At 37.1% G+C, this 23337-nt stretch overlaps 1 protein-coding gene across 1 annotated transcript in view; it reads right to left on the bottom strand.

The window, feature by feature from the left end:
- Positions 1-14671: 14671 nt before the first annotated feature.
- The window catches only part of Folh1 (folate hydrolase 1), a 69846-nt gene continuing 61180 nt past the window's right edge, over positions 14672-23337 (bottom strand). Inside the window, exon 19 of the mRNA XM_076546651.1 lies at positions 14672-16502. Within this exon, the coding sequence (XP_076402766.1) occupies positions 16403-16502 (100 nt within the window). The 3' untranslated portion in view covers positions 14672-16402. The remainder of the gene's footprint in view (positions 16503-23337) is intronic.

Consider the following 23337-nt stretch of genomic DNA (forward strand, 5'->3'; position numbering starts at 1 on the left):
CAGATAAACTATTTAAATACACCTATAACCCCTAAGGAAATAGAAATGGTCATCAAAAGCCTCCCAAGCAAAAAAAAAAAAAAAAAAAAAAAAAAAAAAAAAAAAAAAAATCCCAGGGCCAGATGGTTTCAGCATAAAATTCTACCAGAATTTCAAAAGAAGAGATAACTCCAATACTCCAGTATTGGTGAAATTATTAAGGCCACTCCATGTAGTTAAAAGGTGGGTTTATTTTGTGGGGTAACTTACAAGTAAAGGGATAGGTAACAGGGTCTGGGAAAGGTGTAGCAAGTCCAGCAGTGTTCTCGGGAGAACTCTGCTCGGTCTACCTCCAGTGTCCAGGGACCAGCAAACAAGAGAGCCAGCGCATGCAGATCTTGGGTCTTCAGGTTCCTCACTTGGCCCTGCCTTGTAGGCATGACAGTTACCAAAGCCTCAATGGGGGTTGGCATTTCCAGATCAAAGCTGGAATGGTTACCCACTACATCTCCCCCTTTTTGACTAAATAAGGTTTTAACCTAATACAAGACTATATACAAAGGAATGGTTATCAAATACTGTCCAGGAGTAATGAGGGATGATGACCTAGATAAGATGGAACTACAACCAATTCAAACGATATCAAGCAAGAAACAAATACTAAAATCCAGAGAAGTCTAGAGCATAGGTAAATGGCATGTTACAAAGATCATTCCAAAAGGGGTCTTATCCTAAAGAACCTGAATCTAATACTTAATATGTTCTATCTAAGATAATATATATACTAAGTTGTAACTATAACTGCTGGTCTTCAGTTCCATCAAAGACCTGAGAAGGAATATAATGGTACCTGAGGAATGGAAAATGGATGCAAGCAACTTTCAGGCATCTTGCAAGAGTAGATCAAGACAGCTGGCGGCCTAGACAGTCACCTAATGTTTCTCAGCATGTTGGTACATTTAAATTGGCTATGGGACTAGAGTATTCTGACCATTTTCAGAAGTAGGAATTCTGAAAGACCATCTTACCCTGTCTTGGCAGAGTTCAGAAGTAACTTTTCCTTGTGTCCTGCTTGTCCAGAAGGACAGCACTCATATTGTTAGCATTTGAGGCAAGGGCAGTTCTTTGCCCAATAGGCCATTTTGTGCCAAGAAGACAAACTTCCAAATAGAAATGTCTTAGAAGCCCAATGTTCTCTCAGGAACAAACTGGTGCTGCCAGGAACAATTGTGTCTCACATCAACAGAATTCTAAGTTATTTAAATGCCATATTCTCTAGGTCTATGAAGTGTTTGAAAATTACCTGTCCATCCGACGTATGTATCTGTAAATCTGAATAACCTAACTAACATAACTATAGAGATGACAAGCATAGGTGAGTATAAATCTATAAGTCTTATCTACCTAAATAATCTAAGGACTAAGGCTTCATGTAAACCAGGTAAACAATCTATAAGCAAATGTACGGTAAAGGACCATGACTTCAAAATTGTGACATTATTGTTATAAATACACAAGATATTTATAACAGAGGGAGGAATATATAGTGAATATGTAATATGACAATAATCCTAAATATATATCAATATACAGAATATCTTAAACAGAAATAGAACATACATACAGTATGACAGATATAAATTTACATTTGCATCAATATACAAATATTTCAAATAAGAGTAGAAATAAATGTACATTATAACAAATATAGTTCTGTATTTGTATCAATATACAAATTATCTTAAACAGGAATATAAAAATAGTTTATATTTGTATCAACATATAAGAATCCCTAACAGTGTAAATTACCGTGCAAATTATCTAAGGCTGCTATTTTACTAAGTTTGTTTATTAGTATATACCATAATGTACCATAATGTTTTATACCTATCCATTCCATTTCTTCTTTTCCCTTTTTGAGACACTTTTTCTTTTCTTAAAGAGAATACTGAGCTTAATATTTTTTTCTACCCCCAACCCTATAACCATCATCCATAACCCTGAGAAATATGAAACCTTAGGGAGAAGAATTGCTTCCTGCTGTTTAGGGGATGATGGTATCTCTCTCCAGTAGTGTAAGAAAGCTTAGATAGCTAAATCTCAGTTAGACTAACTATAGATTCCGCAGTAAGTCTCAGAGTAATGGGTAAGACTATGGGAATCAATCTCCCCCAAGATCCAGCTATACCACTCCTGGGCATATACCCAAGAAATGCTCAATCATACCACAAGAGCACTTGCTCAGCTATGTTCATATCAGCATTGTTTGTAATAGCCAAAACCTGGAAACAACCTAGATGCCCTTCAACTGAAGAATGGATAAATAAATTGTGGCACATATACACAATGGAATACTACTCAGCAGAGAAAAACAACGACATCACACGGTTTGCAGGCAAATGGATGGATCTAGAAAAAATCATCCTGAGTGAGGTAACCCAGACTCAGAAAGACAAATATGGTATGTACTCACTCATAGGAAGATGCTAGATGTGGAACAAGGATGACTAGACTGCTACTCACATCACCAGTGAGGCTACCTGGAAAACGGGACCCCAAAAAAAGACACGGAGAAATGGACGAGATCTACATGAATAGCCTGGTCATGAGTGGGAACAATGAAGGGCGACAGTCGAGGGAAAGAGTGGGAGATCCTAGCTGGATCAAGAAAAGAGAGGGAGAACAAGGAATAGGAGACCATGGTAAATGAAGACCACATGAGAAGGTGAGAAGGGGAGGAAGCAGAGAGCTAGGGAGGCCCACGGAGATCCACAAAGATACCCCCTCAAAAGACTGCTGGCAATGGTCGCCAGACGGCAGGAACTGACCTACTCTGGTGATGGGATGGCCAGACACCCAGATAGTGGTGCCATAAACCCCATCCAAGGACTGAGGAATCTGAAGGCAGACATCCACAGCTGGGCCCCTGGTGGAGCACTGGGAGTCTAATTAGTGAGTAAGAAGAGGGTTTATATGAGCGAGAATTGTTGAAGCCAAGGTTGGATAAAGCACCGGGACAAATAACGAAATGAATGGAAGCACAGGATCTATGAACCAAAGGCTGAGGGGCCCCCAACTCAGGATCAGGCCACCTGAACGGGTGAGACAGTCATTTGGCTTGATCTGTTTGGGAGGCAGCTGTGCATTGGTGCCAGGTCCTGGGCTCGTTGCATGAGTTGGCTGTTTGAATCCTGGGACTTATGCAGTGACACTTGGCTCGGTCTGGGAGGGGGGAATGGACCTGCCTGGACTGAGTCTACCAGGTCAACCCCGGTCCTCGGGGGAGACCTTGATCTGGAGGAGGTGGGAATGGGGGGTGGGCTGGGGGGAGGGGTGGGCGAGAGGGGGAGAACAGGGGATTCTGTGGCTATTATGTTGAACTGAATGGTGTTGTAAAATAATAATAATAATAATAATAATAATAATAATAATAAAAAAGACTATCTGAAATTCTGGCAAGAAGTGTAGTATGATAATGATTATCATGGCATCATTCTGGATTGGGTAGAGTTGTTGTTGGGGCCCCATCTTTCTTCTGGAGACTTCTGAGATTACTATTGGAAAAAATTATTTTTTTATGAAAATGTGAAGTTTGGATTTAAAGATGACATGGCATGTAAGAGAGGATTCCAAGAAATCAAGAGTAAGCATGGAGAGAATTAGAATCTTGAAGACAATGGTCCCTTTTTATTGGTTTCCTTCTGTCCCACACCAGAGGGCTCTTCTGATATGGGACTGAAGAATCTCTCAACCTTTTCTTTTAGCAATATGCTTGGGTTTAAAGAAAGAATGAGCCAATTCCATCTCCAAAACCAGCTTGGTTTATAATTGAATTGGAACCACAACTTTTCTAGATTGATAGAGATAAAGATGTTAGACCATGAGATTTTACCCTGTATATATATATACCAATATATATATTGGTACCAATAGATTCTTTCTCTCTGCTGTAAACATCCATATATCCAAGGCCTTATGATTTCTGAAAGATGGGTATTTCTGTTACCCTGGAAAGAAAAAAAGAACCCTACTCCAACCTTTGATTATTAAATTTTTCTTACAACTTGTAGAAATGTCACATTCGTGGATGAGCTTTTACTTCTCCTCATCAAGGGGTTTCTCCTGTTTGAATCAAATTTTTGTTAATTTTGTTGGTATCCACAGCTTTTCTTCTCCTACAGAAACAAAAGCAAAACCCCTTCCCCAACACAGGACATATCCAGGTTTCCATTCTGAGGTCAACACATCTTTGATATAAACTGGTTGGTTTAGCTCAGGAGTTTTGTCTGTCGTCCAATGTCTCTTCACATCTGGTGTTCCTTTCTCATCAGCATTGAGAAAATTCAAGGTTAGTAAAGCACTATGCAATCTATTTCTAGGAGTCATTGTTACCTATTGCTGTTTATTTAGCATATCCTTTAAAGTTCGATTGGATCTTTCTCTGACTGCTTGGCCTGTGGAATTGTGTGGCAATCCAGTAACATGCTTTTTATTGTAATAAGCAAAGAACTGTCTCATTTTATTGGAGACATATGTTGGGACATTGTCTGTCTTAATTTGTATAGTTATTCCCTTGATGGCCATAACATCTAATAGGTGTGTAATCACAGAATCAGCCTTTTCAGAATTCATAGGAGTTGCCCTTTGAAATCCTGAATAGGTGTCAATGGTATGGTGTATTTTAATCTTCCAAATTCTGCAAATTAAAACACATCCATTTGCCAAATTTCAGTTCTTTCTATACCTTTTGGATTGCTCCCTGCAGGTAATGGAGTTTGGTTATAGAAGGAACAAGTGGGACTTTTTTTTTTTACAATATCCTTAACTTGTTGTCAAGAGATGGAGAAATCCTTCTTTAAACCTTTGCTATTTACATAGTGTTTCTTATGAAATTCTGAGGCTTCTAGCACATTACCTATTAGTAACTGATCAATTTCATCATTACTTTGTGCTAGAGGTCCTGGCAGAACTGTATGAGATCTGATATGTGTTATATATATTGGATGTTCCTTTTTCTGGTGATTTCCTTCATTTGTATGAATAAAGAAGTTATTATCAGGAATAAATTCAGCAGTTTCAATAAGAAAAAACAACTCTCTCTGCATATTGAGAGTCGGTGACTATATTGAGGGATTCTGTGAAGTCCATCAGTACAATAAGAATGGCATACAGCTCTGCCTTTTATACAGAGTTGTATGGACTTTGTATCACTTAAGTCTCCTAATTTGTATTCTGCTTTCCCTGATTTATTTGCATGAGTATAGAATGTGAGGACTCCAGAAATTGGCTTTTGTCATACAATGTGAGGAAGGACCCATTCAGTCTTCTTTATGAATTCTATTCTCTTGCTTTTGGGATAATGATTATTAATCTCTCCCAAAAAGTTACTGCAGGCTCTCTGCCAGTATTCATTATCTTTCCATGGTGATGAAATTTCCTCATTAGTTAAAAGTACTAAAATTTCTGGTGGGTCCATAACTGTCAACTGGTGAAGTCTTAATTTACCTTTTTGAATTAAATCAGAGATCTTTTCTATATCAAAATACCTGTGGGGGAATGTCTGGAGGGGAATATGACAAGAATGCAATTAAGTTCTGGATCCACATGGTCCACATGTGCTTCTCGAATTGCCTATTCTACTAGAGCCAATTCCTTCTCAGCTTCGGCTGATAATTCTCTTGGACTATTTAATTCTTTATCCCCTTCTAGAGTATTAGCCAAATTTTGTAGTCTATCTTTGGGTATTCCCATGATACCCAATAAGTTGGAAATGCTTCCTAACAATTTTTTAAATCATTAAGAGTCTTCAATAGAGGGTTGGGGATTTAGCTCAGTGGTAAAGTGCTTGCCTAGCAAGCACAAGGCCCTTGGTTCTGTCCTCAGCTCCAGAAGAAAAAAGAGTCTTCAATCGATCTCTCCTTAGTTGTACCTTTTGGGGTCTAATTTTTTGTAGCTCTATCTTAAATCCTAAGAAATTAATAGAATCTCCTCTTGGTATTTTTTTCAGGAGCAATTTGCAGTCCCCAACGAGGCAAAACTGTTTTTTACTTCCTCAAACATGCTTTCTAATGTATCTAACTTTGGATCAGCTAAAAGGATATAATCCATATAGTGATAAATTATGGATTGTGGAAACTTTACATGAATTATCTCCAATGGTTTTTGCACACAGTATTGGTACAAGGTAGGGCTGTTTAACATTCCCTGTGGGAGGACCTTCCATTGATATCTCTTGACTAGATGGGAATTGTTATAATTAGGTACTGTGAAGGCAAATTTTTCTTTATCATTTCTTGTAAGGTTATGGTAAAGAAACAGTCCTTTAAGTCAATAACTATTATAGGCCATTCTTTGGGTAGCAGAGAGGGCAAGGGCATCCCAGTCTGTAGGAGCCCATTGGCTGAACTACTTTATTAATAGCTCTCAGATCTGTCAGCATTCTCCAATTACCAGACTTATTTTTTAATAACAAATATAGGAGAATTCCAAGGGCTGGTAGATTCTTCAATGTGTTGAGCATTTAACTGCTCTTGAACCATCTGTTCTAAAGCTTTTAGCTTCTCTTTTGTCAAAGGCCATTGTCCCACCCAGACTGGTTTATTATTAGCCATTTTAAAGGTAAGGCAGTCAGTCCTTCTGAGACTTCAACAGCAGTTGTGCTCTGCTTATATACATCCTGAATGGTTGGTGACTGTTTTTATAGCATGTTATGATATTATTCCTAGAAACATGCATTGATATGTATTCCTTTTCTGAGAGTGTAGGAATTTTTATCTGGGTATTCCACTGTTGTAACAGATTTTGGCCCCAAGGATTTAATGCTACCTTTCTTACATATGGCTACAGCCTTCCTGCTTTTCCTTCTGGCCATATGCATTCAACCTATCTCAAACTCTGTTTTATCTGAGATAGGGTTCCAATCCCTAGAAGTTAGACACCTACCTCTTGAAGAGGCCAATTCAGATGCCATGATTTTGCTGTAATTATAGTCACATCCACACCTATGTCTACCAGGCCCTCCAGAACTAGGCCTTTATTATGAATTCTAAGCTTTGGTCTTTGTTCATTTATGAAAGTGTGCCAAATATTTGTTTTATTGTGTTCTTTGGAAATTGTGATTCATCTATCAGAGCTGTTTTATCATCCATTGCAGTATCGGTTTTTACATTAGGCATTGGTTTAGTCAGTTGTCCTGAGGAATTTCTTCCACAGTGGCTGGAAATGTTTGTACCACATTTGATTTGGGGGCCTACAAGAGGCCCCCTGAGGTGTTTCCCACCAGTAAAGGGTTGCCTCATATATCTATTTTTGATCTGCACTCACTGGTCCAATTTCAGCCTTTGCCACATCTTCTACATAATCCAGGAGGTTGGGGTTTCCTGTTTGGGCTATTTCTAGAAGTAGTATTTCTAGGAGCACCTCATGTACAGTTTTTACTTATATGACCTGGTGTACCACATTTGAAACATTTGGTACCACAGGGCCTTCTTTCACCTCTTGGATTTGTCTATCCTATCCAAGCCTCACTACTGTAGTTAAGAGACTCAACACCATTAGGATACTGAATCCATTCTTCCAAAGGAGCTGATCTGACATTTAATGGTGTAAGTATTCTTTTGCATTCTGCATTGGCATTGTTGAATGCTAAGGACTCAGTTAATACTTTTCTTAATTCTTTGTCTGACACAGCTTTTGTTATAGCTGTGTTCAGCCTTTGTAAAAAATCAGTGAAGGGTTCGTATGGTCCCTGAAATATCTTTATGTATACCTCAGTTGGTTTTCCAGGTTCTGGAAGTTTTTCCCAAGCATTTAGAGCTGCTGTATGGCATCGGGATATTGTATGCTCATCATAATTGGCTTGTACATTCCTGTAAGTGAAACATCCCTCATCAAGTATTTGATCTTGGGAGATCACAAAACCTCTGATTTTACCTTGTTGTTCTAAATTTCTTGCCTCTTCTCTCAACCAGCTTTTCCACTGTAACTGCTGGCTATATTCTATAACAGCTGAAATTAACTGATGCCAGTCATCTGGAATGATTCTATGTGAGGTAGACCATGAATTATCATCTGTCTTACATATGTGAAGTGTATCATATATGTAACTACTGCTTCCTTTATATTTTAAAGTCCCTTGTTGAAATCGGTTGTAATGTACATGTCATATATGGCTCAGAGTGTGTATCATCTGCTGGCTTTTCATGGATGATGACAGGATAAGTCACTGTATGAGAGCCATTTGGAGATGTTACAACATATATGGTCTTGTCCTTCTGCTTATTAGGTCCCTTGTCATGTTTACTGAGAGTTTCTTCCATGGCTTGCAGGTGAGTACCTAGGGTCTGTTCTAGGGAGTGAACCTCCTCTCTTGCAAGGGATTCCAGATTTCTCATGGAATCATGGAAGTTTTTATGTTCTTCAGAAACACATGATTCCGTGGACCTTATCTTATCAATTAATGATATTCTTTCTCCCTTATATAGTACTTGAGTAGCCACAACTTCACTCTGGAGAGTTTGTGTTCTATCCATTAAATATTCATATTTATTATCAATTAAGTCATTTTTGGGTACAAGCCTGTTTTGTAAATCCTGATTAGCAGATTCCAGAGAAAGAATCTTTTTCTGTAAGCCTTCATTGCAAACTTTTAAAGCCTGTAAATCCTGGATAGCAGATTCCAGAGAGAGAATCTTTTTCTGTAAGCCTTCATTGCTATCTTTGAAAGCCTGTAAATGCTGATTAGCAGATTTCAGAGAGAATCTTTATGCAAGCCTTCATTGTTATCTTTCAAAGCCTGTATCAGTCCCAATAATGACTCCTCTTTCTTCTTATTATTAAACCAGTGTTTGAACAGTGTGAATTATTACAATGAATGTCAAAATGGTACAGGCCAGATATGCCTTAGGAAGGTCATATATTTCCAGGAAAATGTCATTCATCATACAGGCAAAAAGGTTCTTAAATTCTTGTGAGATAATGTTGTTGGTCATATTACAAGAATTACTAAAAATTTGTTAGTCAGTTTTAAGGTGTAAAATTATCAAGTACTTTTACTTGAAATAAGATGCTGGTTTGGCTATCTTAACTTTCCATGATTTTGGAGGGTATAGTAGTACTTTTCAGCCAGCAGTAGGCATTGATATAGTTCCAAAGCAGGTCCTGTTGAATGCCTTGGCTGGTGGGAGAGTGCGCACACTCAGTAGGCATTTCTTCTGGTGACTCCCTAGAGCTTCAGGGCATGGAGAGTTCTAGCCTGCTCTAAGCCCCTCTCTGCCTCTGCAGACAGGAGGTCTGCCAGCAGGCATGGCTCCAAGCCCTCTCTGTGCCTAAATAGTTGCCAATGGGGACAGTGCCCTGTCTAATTTAACTAGGTGAAACTGTGGAAGCCTCGGGCTAGGGCAGGGAGCCAGCACTCAAGGAGGAGGGGAAACTCCTCACTCACAGTGGTTTTGTTGGTCTGGGGGTTAAACTTGCCATGGAGTTGAGACCAGATTCGCTCTTTTTCAGGAATGAAACCATATATGTTTTTCCTGGTTTTACAGAGCTCTACAGGTGGTACCCTGCAGCTTCAAGTGCATACCAGCTGGGGAGAAAGCTGAGGGTAGGAGCCACCTAGGCTTTTGAAATTTGCCCCATGTGAGTGCCAGATATTGGTGAAATTATTAAGACCACTCCATGTAGCTAAAAGGGAGGTTTATTTTGTGGAGTAACTTACAAGTGAAGGGATAGGTAACAGGGTCAGGGAAAGGTGTATTACAGTCCAGTGGTGTACTCTGGAGAACTCTGCTCAGTCTATCTCCAGTGTCCAGGGACCAGCACACAAGAGAGCTAGTGCATCTGGGTCTTGGGTCTTCAGGGTCCTCTCTTGGGCCAGCCTTGTAGGCATAACAGTTACCGAAGACTCAATGGGGTTTGGAACTTCCAGATCAAAGCTGGAATGGCTACCCACTACACAAATGAAATTGTTCCAAACAATAGAAACAGAAGGAACATTGCCAAACTCCTTTTAAGAGGCTACAGTTACCTTGACACCCAAACCACATAAAGACGCAACTAGGAAAGAGAATTACAAACCAATCTTTCTCATGAACATTGATGCAAAAATTCTTAATAAAGCACTAGCAAACCAAATCCAAGAATGTGTCAAAAAAATCATCCACCATGATCAAGTAGGCTTCATCCCAGAGATGCAGGGATGGTTCAACATTCAAAATTCTGTCAATGTAATCAATCATATAAACAAACTGAAAGAACAAAAACATATAATCATCTCATTAGATGCTGAAAAAAGCCTTTGACAAAATTCAATACCTCTTCATGATAAAGGTCTTTCAGAGATCAGGGATACAAGGAACATACCTAAACATAATAAAGGCAAGCCAACAGCCAAAATCAAACTAAATGGTGAGAAACTCAAAGTAATACACTAAAATCCGGAACAAGACAAGGCTGTCCACTCTCTCCATACCTATTCAACATGGTACGCAAAGTATAAACTAGAGCAATAAGGCAACAAATGGAGATCAAGAGGATACAAATTAGAAAGGAAGAAATCAAACTTTCACTATTTGCAGATGATATGATAATATTCATAAGTGACATCAAAAGTTCTATCAAGGAACTACGCAACTGATAAACAACTTCAGTAATGTGGTGGGATACAAGATTAACTCAAAAACATCAGGAGCCATCCTATATACAAATGGGCTGAGAAGGAAATTAGAGAAACATTACACTTTACAATAGCGACAAATAACATAAGATATCCTGAGGTAATTCTAACCAAACAAGTGAAAGATCCTTATCACAAGAACTTTACAACTTTAAAGAAAGAAATTGAAGAAAATATCAGAAAATAGAAAGATCTATCATGTTCTTGGATAGGTAGGATCAACATAGTAAAAATAACAATCTTACCAAAAGCAATCTGCAGATTCAATGCAATTCCCATCAACATCCCAATGCAATTCTTCACAAACCTTGAAAGAACAATACTCAGCATCATATGGAAAAACAAAGAACCCAGGATAGCAAAATCAATCCTATAGAATAAAGGAACTTCCAGAGGCACCACCATCTCTGACTTCAAGCTATACTATCAAGCTATAATAATAATAATAGTAATAATAATAATAATAATAATAATAATAATAATAATAGCAGCTTGGTATTGGCATAAAAACAGACATGTTGATCAGTGGAATCAAATCAAAGCCCCTGACATTAATCTACACACCTACAAACAAATGATTTTTGACAAAGAAGCCAAAATTATACAATGGAAGAAATAAAGCATCTTCAACAAATGGTGCTGGCATAACTGGATATCTAAATGTAGAAGAATGCAAATAAATCCATATCTATCACCATGCACAAAACTCAAGTTCATATGGATCAATGACCTCTCAACATAATACCAGTTACACTGAACCTGATAGAAGAGAAAGTGGGAAGTAGCCTTGAATGCATTGGCACAGGAGACAACTTCCTAAATATAATATCAGTAGCACAGACATTGAGAGCAACAATTAATAAGTGGGTCCTCCTGAAACTGAGAAGCTTGTATTAGGTGAAGGACACTGTCAATAAGACAAAAAGGCAGACTACAAAATGGGAAAATGTCTTTACCAACCCCACATATGATAGAGGGCTGATTTCTAAAATATACAAAGAACTCAAGAAACTAAACAGCAAAATATCAAATAATCCAATTAAAAATGGGCTACACAGCTAAACAAAGAATTCTCAACAGAAGAATCTCAAATAGCCAAAAGACATGTAAGGAAATGTTTAACATTCTTAGCCATCTGGTAAATGCAAATCAAAACAACTCTGAGATACCATCTTATGCCTATCAGAATGGCTACAATCAAAAACAAGAATGACAGCTTATGTTGGAGAGGATGTCGAGCAAGGGGAACACTCCTCCACTGCTGATGGGAATGCAATCTTGTACAACCACTCTGGAAATCAGTATGGATGGCATTATCTCAGAAAATCGGGAATCAACCTACCTCAAGACACAGCAATACCACTCCTGGGCATATATCCAAAATATGTTCAACCATACCATAAGGATATTTGCTCAACTATGTGTAACATGAATCTTAAAAGGTCTTATAATAAAAAAAAAAAACAGAGCCAGATATGGGGGTGAAAGCTGAAAGATAAGAGAAACAGAACAACCAGCCACTAGCTTACTTGTATGAGATCCTCAGCCTAAAGAGAGAGAGTTCCTGGTTCCTCACACCTTATACACCTTTCTGTGTCCTGCCATAATACTTCCTGGAATTAAAAGAATGTGAAGAATGTGTCACCATTGCCTGGTTCTGTTTCTCTCATGTAATTCAGTGTAGCCTTGAACTCACAGAGATTCAGATGGATCTCTGCCTTCTGAGTGATAGAATTAAAGGTGTGTGCCACCATTGCCTAACCACAGTGTCTAATTTAGTGACTGGCTCTGTCCTGTAAACTCCAGGTAAGCTTTACTGGAGTACACAATATATCACCACATTCCCCCCCCCCCTTTTTTTTGTCTAACATAATAAATGAATGTTAAAACTAATATGGGAAAAACTATATGTAACAAGTACAATAAGTATATACAACATATACAGGCAATAAACATATCAACAATGTCTAGTTCATTTGCCTTTGACAAATTCAGAGTAAATATACCATTATCTATCCTATCTCTGTGAATCCAAAGGATTGTATCTGATTCACCCTCTATCCTAATTTGCATTACTAACCCAAAACTATCTTTTGATGTCTTTCAAACTTTTACACTTTATATCTCTTTAGTGAGTTTCTTTTATGAATATTTAACAAAGAAAATTACAACTATCTAATCTTCAACTCCCTCAGAGACCCAAGAAGGAAATAATATTAACTGAGTACGCAGGAAGTAAAAACAAGCAACTTCCAAAAAATGTGAGAAATGACAGAAACAGCTGGCTAGGTCTGGACAGTTACCCAAGGTTACTCTGCAATGTTGGGGCATCCATCTTAGACCTACTAGCCTAGCATATCTGATACACTTCTGTGAAAAGGATTTTCTGAAGGGCTGCCCTACTTTGACTTGGCAAAGTGCGGCATTCCTTTCTTTTGTGTCCTGCTTCTCTAATTTGTACAGCATAATGTCAGCAGTCAATACAGAGGTACTTTCTTACCCAGTGTCTAACTTTTGCCACCAAGAAAGTAAACTCTATGTGGAGTTTTTTCAATGACCATCATCTTCTCTCAAGTAGATTGGTGCTGCAAGGAGCAGACATATCTCATCATCATAAAAAAAGAAAAAAATCTATATTGTTAAAACATCTTAAAAGCCATATTCTGTAGATCACCAAAGTGTTTGAAGATGACCTGTCTGTCTAAAATATATTTCTGTTTAACCTTGAAAACATAGCTAATATGACTACAAGTTTGATTGTAATGACTATTAACTTGTATTTCTTATACCCTAATTGGTTAGTAATAATAACTTTAAATGACTAGTAATTGTTAAATGAACTGTATAGGTACAAAACCTTGAACAAGATTAGAAATATAGGTAGAGTATTTTCTAACAAAATCAATCTCAAACTTGTATCAATATACACAATTTGTATACAATATACAAAAATCCAATCCAATGTAAGATATTTAAAACAAGTATTTTATTTTTAAAAGTAGATTCAATTATCTATCTTTTATCTTATGTCTATATTATCCTCTTTTTCTTTTCAGAGTAGATTCAATGATCTACCCTTTTACCCACTATTTCTATATCTCTTTTGTAAAAGCAGATTCAATAGTCTACCTCTTATCTATATGTTCTTTTTTTTTCAAACAAGAACACTGAATCTAATCTCCTTGTTTAACTTTTTTCCTGACCATTATCAACTAACAACTTGTAACCAGCCATTCTAAATAATGACAATTATCCATAATCCATTTGAAAGACCAAAAACCACTCACCCCACCTCTTGAGATGTGGGTGTCATTTTCTTTAAATTACTTTCTGTTGTCTGGGGGCAATTGCATCTTTAGGGAATCCTGAAAAGAAAATGTTTGGGTTGTTAAGTCCTGGAAGAGGTAGCTGTATCATTTGTCCATTCTCTGCATAGTGGGAAAGTGTAGGATTTGTTTCAAGTCCTTGCTCAAGTAGTCTGTGAGGCTGGATCATCTCAGCTAGCCATCTTGAAATTGCCCAGAAGAGTTTGTAGCCCAAAGCCAATTTTTGGGTAGTGTTTGTCAGCTAACTATTGTTGTCATTGTCCTGATGGAATCATCATTGTGAGGTCCCATCATCTTTTTGGAGATGTCAAAGTTGCTTTTAGTCATGGTCATGGTTCACTGCAGAAGATCTGATAGAGACTCAAACACAAAATCAGGTATCGGAAGCTAGGTAAAGCCTTTGCTCTAGAATTAATCAGTACTCTATATGACCATTAACATCATAATAAAAGTTTAATATATAAATATATATAAATCTTATAAATTTTGATATAAAATTCATACTATAAGAAAAGTTTTAAAGAGTCAAAATAAAACCAAAGAGTTATGGGATTAGTGGCAATAGAATGTCCCTTAATTTTGGTTTTTCTTCTGTGCCATATGTGGCGGCTCTTCTGACATGAAACAGATTTTGTATTTTATTTTAACAAGCATGCTTGTTTAGAGAAAGAGAAAGAAATGCCTCAACTCCAAAGCCAGCTTAAATTTTTAATTGAACTAGGACTACATAAATACCATTTGTGTTATGTGTCTGTACAAACAAACATTTGTGAGATAGATATATAGGAGGATATAGAGATGATAAGATAAAAGGGTAGATTAATGAACCTACTTTTAAAGAACAACTTGTTTAAAATGTTTTACATTGGTATAGATTTTAGTTTATGTTTAAAATGTTTTACATTGGTATAAATTTTAGTTTATTGATACAAACTTGAAGTTAATTTTGTTATACTGTATATATATGTTTCTATTCTTGTTTGAGGTATTATGTTTATGTAACTCATTTAAAATTATAATGGAAAATTAAAAAATAGATTAATAATTAGTCATCTATGATAATCATATCTGTAGCCATGTTAGTTAAGTCTTCTAGGTATACATAGATATATTTCAGATAGATAGGTAATCTTCAAACACTTCATAGACCTAGAGAATATGGCATTTTTTGTTTGTTTGTTTTTTTGAGACAGGGTTTCTCTGTGTAGCTTTGCGCCTTTCCTGGAGCTCACTTGGTAGCCCAGGCTGGCCTTGAACTCACAGAGATCCGCCTGGCTCTGCCTCCCAAGTGCTGGGATTAAAGGTGTGTGCCACCAACACCCGGCCTGAGAATATGGCATTTAAATAACTTAAAATTCTGTTGACGTGAGACACAATTGCTCCTGGCTGCACCAATTGATCCCGAGAGAATGTTGGGCTTCTAAAACATTTCCATTTGGAAGTTTGTCTTTTTGGCACAAAATGGCCTACTGGGCAAAGAACTGCCCTTGCCTTGAAGGCTGACAGTAAAAATGCAATGCTGTCCTTTCTGGACAAGTGGGACACAAGGAAAGCGACCACTGTACTCTGCCAAGACAGGGTAAGATGGTCTCTCAGAATTCCTGCTTCTGAAAATGGTCTGTCAGATACTCTAGGCCTGTAGCCAATTTGAATGCACCAACAATGCTGAGAAACATTAGGTGACTGTCCAGGCTGCCAGCTGTCTTGGTCTACTCTTGCAAGATTCCTGAAAGTTGCTTGCATCCATCTACCATTTCTCAGGTACCATTATGTTCCTTCTCAGCTCTTTGATGTGGTTGAAAACTAGATAGTTGTAATTTCCTCAGTTATGATAAAAGATAAGTTAGATATAAAACCTTAAACTCACAAATATAAGATAGATAGTACATCTTCTTTAATATTGTAACTATAATTCTTGCTCGATAATTGTTTTGTTATATGTAATTTTACCATGTTAAAGTTAAAACCTTCCTTTTTAAAAAAAAAGAAAAAAAGGGGAAGTGCTGTGGATATTGCCCTATATAAATAAAATACTGATGGCCAGTGACCAGGCAGGAAGTAGGTTGCCAGGCAGGAAGTAGGTGGGACAAGGAGAGAGGAGAATTCTGGGAAGCAGAAGGCTGAGGGAGGAGACACTGCAGCCACTGCCAGGACAAGCAGCATGTAAAGACTCTGGTAAGCCACCAGCCATGTGGCAAGGTATAGATTTATAAAAATGGGTTAATTTAAGATAAAAGAACAGTTAGCAAGAAGCCTGCCATGGCCATACAGTTTGTAAGTGATATAAGCGTCTGAGTGATTATTTTATAAGTGGATTGTGGGACTGCGTGGCTTGGGGAACCTGGAGAGAAGCCCTCCAGCAACACATTTGTGAAGACTTATAAAATTGTATCATGTTAGATATGTGTTACACAAATAAGTCAATTTAATCCTTTTGGGGGGATATTTTTTTCTGGATAATTTGTTCTTTTTCTTCAGATGTCTCATTTGTCCAGTGTTCTTCAGATTCCTTAGCCTTCATTCTCCTGAAAGACAAAAAAAAAACTCTTCCTCAGTGTTAACTTTGGGGAGATTCCCTTTTGGCAAGTTATATGTGATTAAATGAAAAACATTTGTTAGTGGTATAAGTTAGTTTAAATTGAATGGTCATGATGGTTGGTGAACTATCACCTCTTCAATTTAAGAGTTCTCTCTTTTTCAGATTGAGTCTTTATCAGAACAATTGTATTTTTGATGTTATCCAAAGTAAAACCTAGTCCCCAATGTAATACATATCCTGGTTTCCATTCTGAGGTCAGTACATCTTTAAAGTATATTTAATTCTGTAGTTAAATCTATTATTAAATGTCTCTCTGCAGCTGTTGTTCTTTTCTCATCAGCATTGAGAAAATTCAAAATTAATAGAATGTTATGTAATCTATTTTTGGGGGTTTTTTGTTACCTCTTTCTGTTTATTTAGCATATACTTTAGAGTTAAATTTGATCTTTCTATGACTGCTTGTCCTGTAGGATTATGTGGTATACCTGTAATATATTTTATATTTTAATAAACAAAAAACTGTTTCTTTTTACCAGAGATGTATACTGGAGCATTTTCAGTTTTAATTTGTACAGGTACACCCATGATATCCATAACTTCTAGCAAATGTGTGATTACAGATCTCAGAGAAGTTGCCCATTGAAATCCTAAATAGGTATCAATGGTGTGGTTTACATATTTCAGTTTTCTAAATTATACAAAATGAAACACATTCATCTGCCAGATTTCATTCCTCTGAGTACCCTTTGGCTTATATCCTGATGTTAGTGGAATTTTATTGTATAAAGAACAAGTAGGATATTTCTTTATATTTTCATTGGCTTGCTGAAGATTATGGAAAAATCTTTTTTAAAATATTACTAGCACATTTCCTATCAATAGTCTATCAATCTTTTCATTATCTTGTGCCTGAGGGCCTGACAGACCCATATGAGATCGGATGTGAGTTCTATATAAGGGATGATTTCTATTCCTGATTATTTCTTGTATCTGAATAAATAACTACGTTAACTCTGACTCATAAGGGAAAAATTCAGCAGTTTCAATATGAAAGACTACTCTTTCAGCATACTGAGAGTCAGTAACTATGTTGACAGTTTCTATGAAATCAATAAATACCATTAGTATTGCATATAATTCTGATTTTTAAATAAAATTATAAGGACTTTGAACCACTTTAGTTAAATTTTCTGATTTGTAACATCCATTTCCTTTTTTTTTGCATTTGTATAAAATATAGGGGCTCCAGATATTGGTGTTTCCCATACAATGTAAGGCATGATCCAGTTAGCTCTCTTTTAAGTTTAATTCTATCACTTTGGCGATATTTGTTGTTAATCTCACCCAAATAATTATTGCAAGCTCTTTGCCAAGGTTCACTTTCTGCCCAAAATTTGTCAATTTCATCATTAGTTAAAAGAACTACAATTTCTGCTGGGTCTATTCTTGCAAGTTGACGAAGTCTCAATTTTCCTTTAAATTCAACTCAGAGATCTTTTCCACATAAGTTTTTGGTTTTTGTACTCTGTTTATTTGGTAGAAATATCCATTCCAATAAAATATTCTCCCTCTGCATTAAAATTCCAGCTTAGAAGGTAAAGTAATTAAAATGCAGTCAATCTTTGGATCCACATGATCCACATGTGTATCCAGCACTTTCTTTTCCACCAAAGCCAATTCTTTTTCAGCTTCAGCTAATAACTCCTTGTCACCCTCTAAGGTTTTGAACAAATTACCCAATTCATCATTTTTTACCCAATAGTGGTCCATATATTGGAAATGTCTCTGAATAATCTTTGAAAGTCATTAAGAGTCCATAATTGATCTCTTCTAATTTGATTTTGGGGTCTAATTTTGTGTAGACCTATTTTATATCCTAATAATTAATAGAATCTCCTCTTTGTATCTTTCAGGAGCAATTTGTAATCCCCAATAAGGCAAAACTTTCTTTATTTTTTCAAACATCCTTTCTAAAGTTTCCACATTTGAATCATCTAGTAAAATGTCATCCATGTAATGATAAATTAGAGGTTCATGAAATTGTTTATGTATTACTTCCAATGGCTGTCATACAAAATATTGGCACAGAGTTGGGCTATTTAACATTCCCTGTGGAAAAAAAACTTCTATTGATATCTCTTGACTGGCTGGAAATTATGTAAGTAGGTACTATGAAGGCAAAATTTTCTCTGTCTTTTTCTTGTAAGGGTATTGAGAAGAAACAGACTTTTAAATAGATAACTATAAGAGGCCATCCTTTGGGTAACAGAGTAGGCAAAGGGATTCCAGATTGTAGATAGCTCATTGCCTAACTTACCTTGTTAATGTCCCTTAGATCTGTTACCATTCTGCACTTACCAGATTTCTTTTTGATAGCAAATACAGGAGAATTCCAAGGACTGGTTGATTCTTCCATATACTGAGCATTTAACTACTCTTAGACCAGCTGTTCTAAGGTCTATAGTTTCTCTTTTGCTAAAGGCTGAACCCATACAGCCAGGGCTATTGGTATCTTTGAAAAATTAGTGGCTATTGTGACCTGTTCTTGTACAATCTGGATGGTCAGTGATTGTTCTTAATAATGCCTTCTAATATTTTTCTCAGAAACATATGTTAGTTTGTGGTTTCTTTCAGGGATAGGAGGAATGTCAATCTGGGTATTCCATTGTTGTAATAAATCACAACCCCATAGATTGATAGCGATATTAGCCACATATAGCTTTAATTTTCCTCTCTGTCCTTCTGGCCCTATACATTCGACACATTTCAGGCTCTGTTTCACTTGAGATAATGTTCCAACCTCTAACAGCTGAACATTTACCTCCTGAATAGCCCAATTTGGATACCAAGATTCTGGTGCAATTATTGATACATCTGCACCTATGTCTACAAGACCTTCAATGACAATGTTATTTATTCACATTTTTCATTTTGGTCTTTGTTCATTTTTGAAGTTTGCCCAAAAAAAATGTGTTTTTTGGTTTGTCCTGAATTTCTTGTTCTCTCTTCTTTATTTGTTCTATCACCCTGAGCATTATGGTGTTTTACAATAGGCATTAAGATCTTTAATTGCTCTGAGAAGGGGTTTCTTCTATGGTGGCAGGAAAGGTCTGAACTGAATTTTTCATGGGGGCCTGAGAGAGGCCCCTCAGAGAGATTCCAGATGGCAAAGTTTTATCATGTCTGTCCCTTGTGATCTACATTTATTTGCCTTTACTACACCTTCTGCATAATCCACAAGGAAGGGGTATTCTGTTACTATTGTTCCTTGAAAAAACATTGTTTCTAGGAATACTGTTTACAGTCCCTTTTTATGTGACCATGTTTACCAAAATTGAGACATCTGATATTACTTTTTTCTTCAAACTTCTAGAAATCACCTCTCCTGTTCAAAACTTATCATGGTCAGGAGATTAAATATTCATTTTATCTTGGATCCATTCCTCTAAGGGTAATGATCTTGCTTTAATGGCCTAATTACCATTCTGCATTCTGCATTAGCACTTTCAAAAGCAAGGTATTTAATTATTATCTGTCTAGCTCCTGAATTTGGTATCATTCTATTTACTGCTGAAGACAGCCTTTGTAAAAAATCAGTGAAGGTTTCTTTTGGGTCCTGTATAACTTTTATAAATGACTCAATTTTCTTTCTTACTTCTTCAATTCTGTCCCAAGCAATCAAGGTTGACTTCAGCATAAAGCCAGAGTGTGGTATTCATATAGAGATTGCCTTTCTACATTAGCATAATCTCCCTCTCCAAGAAGTTGATCTTGGGATATTTTCATATCTCTAGCCCTACTTCATTGTTCAATGGTTTTAGCCTCATCCTTCCACCAAGTCCTCCACTACAATTGAGGACCCACTTCTAAGACAGCTGAAACTAAATCTCTCCAGTCTTGAAGAATAATTCTTTTTTTTTTTTTTTTTTTTTGGTTTTTTGAGACAGGGTTTCTCTGTGTAGCTTTGCGCCTTTCCTGGAACTCACTTGGTAGTCCAGGCTGGCCTCGAACTCACAGAGATCCACCTGCCTCTGCCTCCCAAGTGCTGGGATTAAAGGCGTGTGCCACCACCGCCCGGCTTTGAAGAATAATTCTATTTCGAGTTATACATGAGTTTAACATCTGCTTCACAAATAGGGAATGCTTACCATATGATATTATAGCTTCTCTGAATCTCCTCAAATCTAACATTTGCACAGGAGTCTAGTCAGCTCTTATGCAGCTTTGAGCATTTGGCAGTTCCTGTAAGGTTACTGAATAGATTAAGGTTGACTGTTTGAAAGTCTTAGGCTGTTTCTCTGTAACCATATAATGCAGTGTTGATATTAGTTTACATTTAAATTTCTCTGTCTGGGTCTAAATTTCTCTATGATCTATTTGAACAAGGTTTTCTAAAATTTTTATCTTGGTACTTACATTAACCAACCTTTTTATGATAAAACAAAAGTGATCAAACAAATAATGTGTACAATTGACATTATGTAAATTCTATCCATATTAATTACCCTCTCATTTAATTGTTCCATTTTCAGACTGTCAATTGTATTATCAAACAGAGACCAAATTCTCTCAATTGTAAAAATATTTCCCATTTTTAATGTGGGAAAAAATCTTTTTTAACTAATTTCTCCCTTTAAAAATTTCCAATTGTCTCACCAAATCTACTGACAATGATGATTTGGATGTGAGGCTGACTGCTTCTGTGCAGACCAGTAGAAGCCTGAATGGGTTTCGAGGCAGCTACCTAGTGTGACAGCAGCCCAAGATGGGGATACAGGGAGAGCCCATAGCCCAGAAGGAAAGTAGAAGCCAAAGAGCCATCCATCTTCATGGAACTCAAGAAAGCAGCTAACTCCTATGCTTTTGGAGGAAAAAAAAAAACACTAATGGAGTTTGCTGCAGAGAGGCTACAACAAAAACTTAGCTCACAAAGGGTGGAGACAATTGCTTCATGCTGCTTGGGCCAAAGCCAGGGCCTGCAAGGCCATCGGCAATTGACTTTTTCCTGAAATCATGATCCACAAGGTGGACACCAGATGTAGTTCAAATCTTAAATGGTCTTTTAATAAAATCCCAGAGCCAGATATCATGGTGAAAGCTGAAAAATCAGAGAAGCAGAACAGCCAGCCACTAGTTCTTACCTCTATGAAATCCTCAGTCTAAAGAGAGTGAGTTTATGATTCCTCACATTTTATATATCTTTCTCTGCCCTGCCATATTATTTCCTGGCATTAAAGGTGTGTGTGATTCCCAAACAAAGGCATGAGATCTCAAGTGCTGGGATTAAAGGTGTGTGCCACCACTGCCTGGCTCTGTGTCTAATCTAGTGGCTGGCTCTGTCCTCTGATCTCAGGCAAGTTTATTAGAGTACACAATATATCACCACAAAGGGACCTTGTCTTCTTGGCTTCCTCCATCCCCTCTGACTCTTATACTCTTTCTGCTACCTCTTGCAGAAGGCTCCTTGAGCCCATTGGGAAAGAATTTAATGGAGACATTCCATTTTGGACTTCCTGCCCCAAGGTGTCTGGTCTCTCACTCTCACCATAATGTCTCTCTGTGAGTTTCTGCATTTGTTCCCATTTATTTCAGGAAGAAGATTTTCTGATGATGGCTAAAGAAGGCACTCATCTATGAGTATAGCAAATTGTCATTAGGAGTCATTTTGTTTTTAAGGTGTTTAATTTAATTAAATTTAATCTTTATAGAACAGTAGTATTTGGTTTTTCCTGGGTGTCAGGGCTATCTAGTCTCATGTTCTTGGTCTCCCATGCAGCAATAGATATGGGTGTGGATCTTAAGTCAAGTAGAAACACTCTGAATCACCATTTCACTAGCATTCTTGCAGGCCAGGACACAATTGTAGATCAAAGCATTTGTGGCTGGATTTGTGTTTACATTTCTATTTGGTAACATGTAAAGAACTTTCCTGTACCAGATACACTAGAATATTAGAGTTAAGGCACTCTGTAGATACCAGAATTGTATTCAGAAATAAAACTTGCTGTCAGTCCTGGAGAGTAACCTATAGTATTGACAATGACCTGAGTTGTCTTGGTGGTCCACATGGGACCCCTTTGGCCAACAATTCAATTTAACAGAACCCAAACCTGGTACTGGGACCTTCATTTGGTGACAACAGATGGACAGGTTGGATTCATTATTTTTTTTTTGTTTCCTTTAGATTGCCTTCATGTGCATATATATTTTAAGAAGCCTCTACTCTATTAGGTATGCACTTCCAAAGGCTGTTATTTTTACCTGTGTCTCCCCATTTACCCCTTCTCCCCTCTTCTCTTCCCCAACCAGCTTAATCTTTCCATCCCAGTCTCCCACATCCACCCACAATTATTTATTCTATTTCTATTTTCTAATGAGATCTATCTATCCCACCATACTCTCTTACTTTATATGAAACTTTGATTCTATTGTAGCTTGGTTATAATTGACTTAAAGGTTAATATTCACATAGAAGTGAATAATACCCTATTTGTCTTACCTATGACATTTTATTATTTCATTTTTAACAGCTGACTAATATCCCATTATGAAAATGTACCACATTTACTTTTCCCATTCTTCAGTTGAGGGCCATCTTCATATTTCTGACCATTATGAATAGATCAGCAATGAGCATGGTTGGGCAAGTGTCTCTGTGGTAAGATGAGGTGACATTTTGGAATATGCCCAAGAGTAGTATAGCTGGATCTGGAGATAGATTGATTCCCATCTTCCTGAGAAACTACCACACTGATTTTCATAGTGACTGTACATTTGCACTCCTACCAGCAATAGATTTGATTTGAAGTTCCCTAATGACT

Source organism: Peromyscus maniculatus, chromosome 1, assembly GCF_049852395.1.
Source record: "Peromyscus maniculatus bairdii isolate BWxNUB_F1_BW_parent chromosome 1, HU_Pman_BW_mat_3.1, whole genome shotgun sequence".
NCBI classification, from domain to species: Eukaryota; Metazoa; Chordata; class Mammalia; order Rodentia; family Cricetidae; genus Peromyscus; species Peromyscus maniculatus.